General features: G+C 47.6%; 1 protein-coding gene across 1 annotated transcript; it reads right to left on the bottom strand.

Annotated features, from left to right (window-relative positions):
- Positions 1-2,999: 2,999 nt before the first annotated feature.
- On the bottom strand, positions 3,000-10,194 carry KRT25 (keratin 25). The gene is made up of 8 exons (XM_002719362.6): positions 9,707-10,194; positions 9,325-9,407; positions 8,766-8,922; positions 5,971-6,132; positions 5,760-5,885; positions 4,517-4,734; positions 3,789-3,856; positions 3,000-3,360 (listed from the first exon to the last, which is right to left on the bottom strand). Exons 1-8 carry the CDS (start codon positions 10,133-10,135, stop codon positions 3,251-3,253), a joined length of 1,353 nt encoding a protein of 450 aa, XP_002719408.1. The 5' UTR covers positions 10,136-10,194; the 3' UTR covers positions 3,000-3,250.
- Between the last annotated feature and the right edge of the window lie 1,708 nt (positions 10,195-11,902).

Genomic DNA, 11,902 nt, shown 5'->3' with positions numbered 1-11,902 from the left:
AAGGTGTAAGCTGTGGGAGGAGAGATAGTGCCCTGGGGCCCTCAGAAGCCATCTGCATCTCATTCCCGGTGCAGCAGGAGCCCTCGGGAGCATTTTCAGAAGGGTAGTGACACAGTCACGCGTGTGTAAGCTAATCAGCCAATTTTTGGATGCTATAATACCCAGTACAAGCTAACTTTCCGAGGAAAGAGGTTTGCTTAGCTAACAGTTTTGGAGCCTGAAAGTTCAAGATCCCATGGCCCCTTCTCTCTGGCCTCTGGTGAGGACCTTAGGTTGATCAGAGTGGCAGGCATGCCTGTGCGAGGAGATCCCACAGCGAGGTAGGAAGCAGGGAGGGTGAGCTGTGGCCAGGCTCCCACTGGGAGAACTACCCTAGCCCCTCCCAGGGCCAGGACTCCAGCGACCTAAAGACCTGCCACTGGCCCCACCTCCTAAAGGTTCCATCAGCTCCCAGAGTACCACACAGGTACCAAGCTTCCATCCATGGACCCGTGGGGAACAAACCGCATCCCAATCAAAGCTATTATCTATCTATCTATCTATCTACTGCTGACCATCAATCTCTATCTACCTGTCTGTTGATATATAAAGAGATATTTACTCACATTTTTGAAGGAATCCACCACTCTGGCTGACTCTGTGGTGCCGCAGGTTAAGCTGCTGCCTGTAGCACCATCATCCCATCTAGGCACCTGTTCATGTCCCGGCTGCTCCACTTCCGATCCAGCTCCCTGCTAACACACCTGGGAAAGCAGCAGAAGACAGCCCAAGTGCTTGGGCCCCTGTACCCATGTGGGAGACCCAGATGAAGCTCCTGGCTCCTGGCTTCAGCCTGGCCCAGCCTTGGCTGTTGCAGTCATCTAGGGGAGTGAATCAGCTAATGGAAGATCAATTCTCTCTCTTTCTCTCTCTCTGCTTCTCCCTCTCTGTAATTCTGCCTTTCAAATAAAAATAAATAAATCTTTTAAAAAAAGGAAATCAACCAGCATGCATGTATTTTTATTGAGGAACAGTCAGTGATGTGCTGGTAAGTCTTTTTTCTTTTTTTCCTAAGACTGTGAGTGAGCCAAGGGGCCACTTAGCCACTCTGCCAGATGCCCGGCCCCTAAGGGAGGTTTCGGTGAAGGTGAGAATTGAGTGCTGTGGCATCTGGACAATTATAAGATTTTTTTCTAAGTGGAATTTTCTCTGAGATTGCATTTTTAAAAATCACCCGATGGGGGACATAATTAGCCATTTTAGCTCTAGTTGCCTTTGGCTAAGATCGTATCAACAGAAGACAAAAAAAGTAATTGAGGAATAATTACGGTGCTCTAAGGGACTCTGTCATCTTTGCTGCTTAATATTTTCACATGGAACCCAAAATAAAATTCCATGAATGGATCATTCATCCCTAGAGAACTGATGGTCAGCTTTATTATTTTGGGGTAATTTGATCTGAGGGAATTCTCAGTTCATTTAATTTATTTCCCTTTATTAGAAATTAATCCATTGGTCAAGAGAGTTATAAATGTCAGCTAAAACTGTGTCATGCAAGTTATTATTTGTTATGTGTGTATAGTGTATGTTTGTAATACAATTATGTTAATGACTTCATTAGCTTAATTTAATTCTAAAACTCTTGCTATAACCTCTCTTTTCTTTGGAATATTACTTGAATATGTATCCAGAAGGGAATGAGATATGAAAGTTAGTCATTGTGAATACTGGGTATCAAGAAGGGACTTCTTGGGGACAGGAATTTGTGCAGTGGTTGCGATGCTGGTTGGGACACACACACCTCCCACATGGAAGTGCCTGAGTCTGAGCACTGGCTTTGTTCCCAATTCCAGCTCCCTGGGAGGTGAGGGCTCACGAACTGGGATCCTTGCCAGCCATGTGTGAGACCTGGATTGGATTCTGGGCTTTGGCTGTTGCAGGTGCTAGGAGAGTGATTCAACAGATGGAATCTCTCTTGGACTTTCAAGTGAAATAAAAATAAATAAAAAAATGAAAACGAATGATTATTTATTGAGTGCTTATCCCATAAATGTAATTTTGAATAATTTATTTATTATTATCACTTTAATGGCTTTTTTCATATACTTGAAAGACAAGGGAGGAAAAAAAAAAATATATATATATATATATATAGAGAGAGAGAGAGAGAGAGAGAGATTGGGAGAGATTGATTTTACCTATTAGGTCACTCCCCAAATGCCTGCAATAGCCGGGGCTGGGCCAAACCGAAATCAGGAGTTCAGACTCCATCTGGGTTCCCAGCTGGGCATGGATGGCAGGGATGAAGCACCTGAGCCATCACCTGCTGCCTCCCAGGATGCATTGCAGAAAGCTGGATTGGAAGCAGAGGTGCCGGGACCCAAACAGGCACTCCAATGTGGGATGCGGATGCCCCAAGCGTTGGCTTAACCTGCAGCAGATTTGTTCAGATTTATAATAAGCATTTAAAAGAAGTGCTCTCATTATTCCCATTCACATATGAAGAACCTGAGATGTATATGTTTTAGCTATTATCAAAGGGACTAAACTTACTATGTCAGAGTGTGGCAGGTTGGGGCTTCAAGTGAAAGTGATGTTATTCCTTCTTAATTTGTCTCATTTTGAATTATTGGGAAAACCTCCTGAAAATCTAGGAGGAAACCTGCTAATTATTTTTAATTTAATTTAATTTTGTTTTTTAAAAAACTTTTATTTAGTAAATATAAATTTCGAAAGAACAACTTTTGGATTAGAGCGGTTCCCCCCCCCCCCATAACCTCCCTCCTACCCGCAACCATCCCATCTCCTACCCCGTCTCTCATCTTATTCTTCATTAAGATTCATTTTTATTATTATCTTTATATACAGACGATCAACTTAGTATATACTAAGTAAAACTTTCAACAGTCCTGCTAATTATTTTTAAAGATTTCACATAAATAAAAAAATTGGTAGTTGTTCATATATCTGTATCCCGGATGTGAACATTTTAGAGATAAGGCAACACCACGCGAGATAGCTTGCTGAAGGAAGAGGCTTTATTGAATATAAAGAATGGACAACAGACTTTGGTAGGGTAATCCAGTGTGAATCACAATAATTGTATGTGACATTATTCTACATAAACGGGGAGATCTGCGATTGATTGCCCAGAAAGAGAAAGGAACAGAAAGACAGTAAGATGGACGTTTTTCTTGAGGTGCTCATTTTTCAGAAAGCTACATTTTCTTCTCTGTGGATATTTGGCACATTATCTCTGTCGCGTCTCAGGTTAATTGCTTTGAGATTTCTCTTCCAGGGAGTGGAGCCTGGTGGTCAGAATTTTGCTACGCTGGTCTACCTCTTCGAGAACTTTCTTCACCACGATGGCTTTTGTCGGATCTGAAAATTGAAATTTCAGAGGAGATTTATGGAGCGTTGAGAAGAGATGACTCAGCAATCATATTAGAGAAACATGATTTCTATGTATGATAGACTATGCTTTAAGTACAAATATTTAGACTCATGCTGGTGAATTTTGACTCCTTTGCTCAGTTGATGCTGTACACAAATGTCTGTGGCATTAGGCCCCATACAAATGTACAGTGTCATGTGTTAATAAACATAAAATTTGCCATTTTAACAAGCAAAATCTTGGTGACAGGCTGCTTTGTTTGAAATGAGCGCACACCGCTAAGTCAGACATCTGGCACACAGTCCCTGCTACAGTCTGCGTTACATGGATTCTCACTAAGCCATGGTGATAGAGAAGCAAGCTGTGCGTAGGAAATGAGGACGTGAGCCCAGCAACCCAATGCCATTCGCGTTACCTTTGACTTGATTTCCCACACTTCCGGAGCCGTAGTCTTTAGACTTGTAACTGCTAGTTTTGCAAGCCCTGTGGAAACATCCCCGAGAGACGGCAATTTAGAGAGAATGCCTTGTGTTCCAGCTGCACCTGGAGGCTTTTCTCTCTAGGTTTTTGGTGGGAACTGTTGAAGGGGTTCCAGAGTTGAGCCTACTCTGCTTCTGTCATAAAGAAGTGACACTTTTCCTCTCCATGCCTTAAACCCAGAGCTTGTTGTATTTTGGTATTGTACGATGTTGCTAATTTGCATCTTGGCCAGATAATATTATGTTCGACTTTAGCATTCACGATGATAAATGCAGCCGCATACATTCAAGTTCACTGTCCAGAGAGAGAAGTTTCAAATGGATTCCAAGACAGTTGCTCCAGGACCCCCCAGGGATACCCAAATTTGCAGATGCTCAAGTCCTTTATACAAAAGGACATAGTCTTTGCATATAAGGAATGTGTATCCTCCCGTATACTTTAAGACCTACTCACAACATCTAATACAACGTAAATTCTATGCAAATCGCTGTCCCACTGTATTTAGGGGATATGACAAGAACACCATCTGGGCCTGCTCAGTGAAGATGCACTCCCCTCACCCCCCACCCCCACCCCCGCCATGTCTTCCACCTGAGCTTGCGGAGTCTGCAGGTGCAGAGAACCGGGCGGAGATGGCCTCTTCCGGCCCAGCCCTTCACCTACCCTTCATCTCCTCCTATGAGGAGGCAGTAGGTCTCGATCTCCTTCTCCAGGTACACCTTGATGTCCAGCAGCTGCTCGTACTCGAGTTTCTGGCCCTCGGTCTCGGTTCTGACCTGGTGCAGCTGCTCCTCCAGGGCCCCGATCTGGGCCTGGATGTGCGCAAGCTGTGTGCAGTAGTTGCCCTCGGTCTCCGTCAGGGAGCACTCCAGGGAGTGTTTCTGTCAGGGGACGAAACAGAGAGACTGAGACGGATACACTGCTACGCGGGGGTCTCTTGGAGACTTGATTTTTCTCTTCTCTACCTATAATTGTTTTAGATTTCACATCAGCATATAATTAAAATGACTCTGACACTGCTTAAAAGGGAGCAAAGCTTGCTTTTCAGTAGAATAAGGACATTGGCATTGTTGCTTTAGCTGCTAAGTATACAATTCTGTCATTTAAACATTTTCTAAAAACTTCATGAGCAAGTGAGAGAGAGACAGACAGAGAGCGAGAGAGCGAGAGAAAGCGAGAGAGATCTCATCCACTGGTTCACTCCCCAAATGCTGGGTCTAAAGCCAGAAGCTAGGAACTCAATCCAGGTCTCCCGCATGGGAAGCAGGAATCCTATCACTTGAGCCTTCCCTGCAGCCTCCCAGGGTCTGCATTAGCAGGCAGCTGGAGTCAAAGCTGGAGCTGGGATTCGCCTCAGGTGCTCAAAGATGTGACACAGGCATCTTGACCGCTAAGCCAGAGACCTGTGCCTACAATTCTATTCTCCTGTTTTAAGATAAATATGAAAATATAGCAGATTGGGGCTGCTGCTGTGGGGTCGCAGGTAAACCACCACCCGCAACCCCAGTATCCCAAGTGGGTACTGGTTCCAGTCCTGGCTGCTCCACTTCCGATCCAGCTCCCCCTGCTAATGCGCCTGGGAAAGCAGCAGAAAGCTCAAGTGCCACCCACGTGGGAGACCTGGAAGAAGCTCCTGGCTCCTGGCTTCTGCCTGGCCCGTCCCCAGCCACTGTGGCATTTTGGGGAGTGAACCAGCGGATGGACAATCTCTATCACTCTCCCTTGTCTCGCTTTGTAACTCTGAGTTTCAAACAGATAAATAAATCTTTGAAAAACAAAGTTGCTTCCTTGACCGAGACCACAAAGCAAAGACACGTGTGTTCAACAGCACGGAGGGCCTTAGCGCCAGCTGGCCCCTATCTGAAGCGGTGACCCGGGGTTCGGGAAGACCCTGTCCTCCCCCTACCGTGGCCAGGAGGGACTGCAGCTCGATCTCCAGGGTTTGCAGCGTGCGCTTCATCTCGGTCAGCTCGTTGCGGGCGGAGGTGGTGGCGCCCACGTCCTCCGAGATCTGCTGCTGCAGCGAGGCGCTCTGCAAGGGGGGAGCCCGTGAGCACGCGGCTCGCTTCTGCGCCCAGGACTCCCCCGGGTTCGCGCACCCCGCGGGAGCCACACACCTTCTCGTTGAACCAGGCCTCGGCGTCCCTGCGGTTGTTCTCAGCCAGGGCTTCGTACTCGGCGCGCATGTTGTTCAGCATCAGCGTGAGGTCCACGCCGGGCGCCGCGTTCATCTCCACGTTCACGTTGCCGCCGGCCGCGCACTGCAGGACCTGCATTTCCTGGGGGCAGAAAGCATTCAGCTCAGCGATGCGGGCATCTCCGGAAAGTCTGGGCGCGCGGCTGTGGCAGGGTTCTCAGGGCTCCCGGCTTCCCTCTCGGGGCTGTGCACGACCTCCACTGCCCACATTTTACATCGCCTGTCCCTCTGACTTCACTCTCTAGGACGGTGAGCTCACTCCCTGTTTTGATTCCTGCTTCTAAAACAACAACGCACAGGCTTTGGTTCTGCTAGCCCAGAACCAGCCTTAATGCCTTGTCCAAATGGAAGTCCTTGAAACATTGCACACGCATTGTCTCCGGTCTCTGATTCTGTTTGTTTGCAGTACAAATGTCTTTACCTTTGTGGAGCCAGCTCTGAAGTGTACTTAACTCAGCCACGTTCTGACCCAGACAGCACAAGCCTGGTGCAAGGACTGGGTTTCAATAATTCTGAACCATTGAAAAGTTTGTAAATAAACCAGTGCACACATGCATGCGTGTGCGTGTGTGCGTGTGTGTGTGCGTGCATGTGCACGCGCCCTCCAGGGAAGAAGAATCCCAGCTGTCTGCCGAGCTCACACAGGGACTTCTCAGTGTCCCGTTGGACTCTGGGGTCAGGAGAATGTCCCTGAGAACCCTGAGGCTGCTCAGGAGTGGCTGCACGAACTTGGCAAGCTGGCTTACCCCCTGTCATTGTGCCGTGCTTACTGACAAAGTGGCACATCCTGAAGCTCTGGCGTAGTGCGAGAGGTCTCTTACATAAGAAGACTTAGTACCACTTCCTGGTGCGGAGGTGCTCAACAAGTGCTGGTTCGCAGCACGGGAGCTGCAGTCCATCGTGCAAAGGTCACGTGTGCTGCCTGCTGAGCTGTGCGCCGGGAGAGCGGACTCAGTTCCCTGACTGTGGACAGCAGGCAGCTCTGCTAAGACTGTGCGATGTCCTGGTCGGCCTGGGTTTCTGCCTCTCCCCACCCTCAGAGCGGTTGCAGTGGTGCTGAGGCCTCCTGGGCCACCTGCGGCAAATCCCCAGGCCCAGGGCTGCTTCTTTAATGGGTCCTCTACCCTCTCTATCTCCACATGTGCTCTTTACTTCTGAGGATTTACTGCAAACTCCCCCAATGCAAGCAGAAAAAAGGGGAAAAAGGTGTATGTGGGTCTGCCTATGAGGCATTAAACCATCAAACGCTTTCAGTTTTATCAAAACCTTGACTGCCGTGGGCTATAACCACACTTGAGCCCAGACAGCCAAATAAATGTTGTTATTCGATTGATGGCGTTTGCAAGACAACCTCATAGCTAATAACGCAGAATTCTTAGCTTGATTCTTAAGGCAGATGCTTTGCGCATTTGCCTTGACTATGGCAGTCTTTTGGCTGTTTATCCAATTCAGGCATCTGCATTGTGGTGCAGTGGGTTAAGCCACCTCTTGTAACACCTCGTATCAGAGCACTGAGTTGAGTCTCTACCACTTCACTTCCAATCCAGTTCCTGCTCATGCGCCTGGGAAAGCAGCAGAGGATGGCCCAGGTGCTTGGACTCTTCCACCAGATAGGGGACCAGGATGAAGTTTCTGGCTGCTGGCTTCAGCCTGGCCCACACCTGGCTGTTGTGGCCATTTAGGGAGCAAACCAGTGGAAGATCTCTCTCTCTCTCTCTGTCACTTTGCCTTTCAAGTAAACAAATCATCTCCCCCCCCCCCCCCCGCCCACACAGGCAGAGTGGACAGTGAGAGAGAGAGACAGAGAGAAAGGTCTTCCTTTTCCGTTGGTTCACCCCCCAATGGTCACTGCGGCCAGCGCACTGGGGCTGGCACACCGAGCTGATCCGAAGCCAGGAGCCAGGTGCTTCTCCTGGTCTCCCATATGGGTGCAGGGCCCAAAAACTTGGGCCATCCTCTACTGCCCTCCCGGGCCACAGCAGAGAGCTGGACTGGAAGAGGAGCAACCGGGACAGAATCTGGCACCCTGACCGGGACTAGAACCTGGGGTGCCGGCGCCACAGGCGGAGGATTAGCCTATTGAGCTGTGGCACCAGCCAACAAATCATCTTTAAAAATATCATTTTCAACGGTCCAAGCTATTTAGTTTGATTTGGTGTAAGAAGATGGTGGCTCTGAAAGCCATCCCAAAGATGCAATGGCCACATGCTCTGACTTTGAAGGTGGCTTCCCACAGTGGCCACTCTGGAAGCACACCGTCTACTTGGGTGTCTAAATTCTGGTCCAACAGTTCCATCTCAATCTCATCATTGTTATAGCCACACTGGCTAAGAATGTGCATTCATGTTAAATCTGTGCACTTAATGTGCATGGGAAGCCAATAGTTTCGGGTTTTAAGTCCACAGAAATTTCGATCTAGCTTTCTTGGGATGTCCTGAAAGGATATTTGCTGTGTCTAATTAGCTGTCATCTCCTAAGTGGATCTCCTTATCTTAGCTCTAATGACGGAGCCAGACACTGCTCTTATAATCCTCACTGGTCTGGAAAACCTGATTCCTTTTGTTCCCATGGGAAACCTGCTGAGAGAGAGCAAGTGTGAATCTGTACGGATAATCTGATGTCTGTGCAGACACACGCGGCACGGGCTCCTTCCCTCAGAGGCGAAGTGCACCCTCTCCCGCCTGGGGGACAGCAGGAGGAGGCGAGCTCTCTCACCTCCTTGTGGTTCTTCTTGAGGTAGGTCATCTCCTCGCTGAGGGTTTCGTACTGAATCTCCAGGTCGGTTCTGCACAGAGTGATCTCATCCAGCGCTCGGCGCAGCCCGTTCACGTCGGCCTCCACGCTCTGGTGGAGAGCCAGCTCATTCTCGTACCTGCAGAGGGGCCGGCGACCGGCCGGTGCGTCACCATCAGGGACGTGACCACCGGGCAGTGACAAATGCTAAAATTCTGCACCTCTGAAGTGGCGGCTCTGGCCACAGGACAGTTTCAAAGTTTCTTGCGTGGTAATAATTACTGCCGATTTGGAATTATTTGACAGAAGGAGAACGAGGTTATTGGGTACTAGGTTGATAGCGGTTGACACTTTATATTTCATAAACACAGTATAAAAAAAGTGATAACATCCTGCTTATTCTAAATCTGTGTTTTGCAGTTTCAGAATGGGAATATTTAATGGAGGGATGAAAAATAAGTGGGGTTTGCTCGCCATTGCTTTTATTTGACTGCTTTATCTTATTTGCGGTCCATTCGCCTCGCCCTGTGCCTCCACTTACTTGAGTCTGAAGTCGTCGGCCGTCAGCCTGGCGTTGTCGATCTGCAGCACGGCGTTGGCGTTGCTAGTGGTGGCAGCGATGATCTAGAAACGGGGAGTGTGACGCTTTACAGGTCTCATCATGGCGAGGGAAACTCAAGAAGTGCTTTTTTTTTTTTTTTTTTTTAATGGATTAGGAATTGGAAAGAATCATAATCTGTTTAATTACTACATAGTCAGTGACATTTGTACCACGGATTTTTCAACAGACTCCAGTCAATGATGATTTCCCAAGTTAAATTGCAAGTGCCTTTAAGAAATTACAGGTAGCAATGATACACATTTTTGGAATTCCATTGAAAGAAATGAAAACCTGTAAAAGATTGCCAAGTGCAGTTTCTTACCTGAGTTTTCAGGTCCTCGATGATTGGGAGGTACCTGCTGTAGTCGTGATCCAGGCCACGGCACGAGCCAGGCCCGTACTGCTCATACCAGGCCTTGATCTTCTGCTCCAGCTCGGCGTTGGCCTCCTCCAGGGCGCGCACGTTGTCCAGGTAGGAGGCCAGGCGGTCGTTGAGGTTCTGCATGGTCACCTTCTCGTTGCCCGAGAGGAGGCCGCCCTCATTCACGGTGAAGCCAGCACAGGAGCTGCTTCCCCCTGCACTCCCCGCCAGGGAGCTGCCACCGAAGGCACAGGAGAAGCCACTTCCAATGCCAGGGACGCCGCAAGCATTTCCAGCCCCAAAGCTGCCGGCCGTGCTGGACAGCCTGAGTGATCCTGTGCTGGGGCGGGTACCGGACCTCCGGGATCCACTGGAAAGCCGAAGAGACATGGTGTCAGGGCAGGCGGGTGCAGAACTGTGGTCGGGAGAGCCAGATGGAGCGCCTTCTCGTACCAACCGTTTTGTTAGCCTTTTTATAGACAATTCCCAGGGGTGTTCTGCATGAAATTCTGCCTACATGGAGTAAATATGCTTGCCAGCCTCAGCAGGTTGGCATAATTGGATGATTTTTTCCTAATTAGTAACTAACTTTGCTGGGCTCATTGCTATAGGAGGGTAGTTGCCCCCAGGTTGGTGGTTATCTGAGAAATGGGTCTGGGTGGAGCAACGTCAAGTTCATTATTACATTTTTAAATTGCAGGTGACTCATTCATCACTTCCATGCTTGGAAGATAAAGCTCATCAGTCCATTAACAGAATAAAAATTTAGCATCATAGTTTTGGGCTGTGATTTCAAGACAGGGTGGGATGATTCTGCGACTCTCTCTGCATCTATTCTCACATTTTTCCGTATAAGAACCACGATCCTTATTTTCCCAATGTAGTCCTCGAATCGCTAGTTGTTGGCGTTGCTGCTGTTGTTTTTTAACTCCCTCTTGCTGTGGCTTCCAGGGGGAAGTTAGCATCCACGTTGGGTGCCAGGTGCGTCAAGTGTTGTTGACACTTGTGACTGGGATGGCTGTCCTCCCTTATCCGCTGTGGTAATTAAGAACACACCCCTAATTGTGTTATGTTTTCTAGAAGCTTGGAAGGAACTTCACTTCTGGATTTCCTGACTCTGCAAAATTTGAAGAAAATCTGGAAGGAACTATTCCATCCGTCTTTGCTTCATGTGGTTTAGTTCAGGTGAAAGTCGTCAGTTCACATTTATTTATTGAAAACTCTAAGTATTATGGAACTTTCTAAAATTGACATAAAAATTATATATATAGTTATGGTGTAGAAGATGCTGCTTTGATACATGAGTCTGTTGTGTAATAATTAGAACGATAAAATTAACATATCCATTACTTACTGCTTATTTTTTTATAGTGAGTACACTTAAAAAATCTAATCTTTTAGCCATTTTCAGGTACTCAGTTCATTGTTCTTAACTATTGCCAGCATCCTGAATTTATCCCTCCTCCTTTCCTGACTTGAATGCTTTGACCGGTATCTCCCCCATTTATTTCCTTGATTAGTGATGCTGAATGGTTTTTCATATACCTGTTGGCTAATTGTATGCCTTCTTCTTTTTTTTTTCTTTTTTAAGATTTATTTTATTTATTTGAAATATAGAGTTACAGAGAGAGGTAGAGAGAGAGAGAGAGAGAGAGAGAGAGGTCTTCCATCCACTTGTCCACTCCCCAAATGGCCACAACAACCAGGGCTGGGCCAGGCCGAAGCCAGGAGCCAGGAGCTTCCTCTAGGTCTCCCACATGGGTGCAGGGCCCAAGCACTTGTGCCGTCATCTGCTGCTTTCCCAGACCATTAGCAGGGAGCTGGATTGGAAGTGGAGCAGCTGGGCTGGCCCCTGTATGCCTTCTCTTGAGAAATGTTTTCTGGTTATTGAGTTCTTTATATATTTGGGATACTAACCCTTTACCAGATGTCTGGTTCACGTGTTTCCTCCCGATCTGTACGCTGCCTCTTCACACGCTGATTCGTTTGTGCTGCAGAAGCTTTTCAGTTTGCTGCAATCCCATTTGCCTGTTTTTGCTTTTGTTGGCTCTTTTGGGGGGGGGGTCATATCTTTTTTTTTTTTTTTTTGCCCTGTCAATGTCAAGAAGTATTTTTCCCTACGTTTTCTTCTAGTAGTTTTTTTTTTTTTTACAGGCA

Source organism: Oryctolagus cuniculus, chromosome 17 (genome assembly GCF_051225735.1).
Source record: "Oryctolagus cuniculus isolate XC-2025 breed Fujian yellow rabbit chromosome 17, ASM5122573v1, whole genome shotgun sequence".
Lineage (NCBI taxonomy): Eukaryota > Metazoa > Chordata > Mammalia > Lagomorpha > Leporidae > Oryctolagus > Oryctolagus cuniculus.
This window is presented reverse-complemented; position numbering and strand designations above follow the sequence as displayed.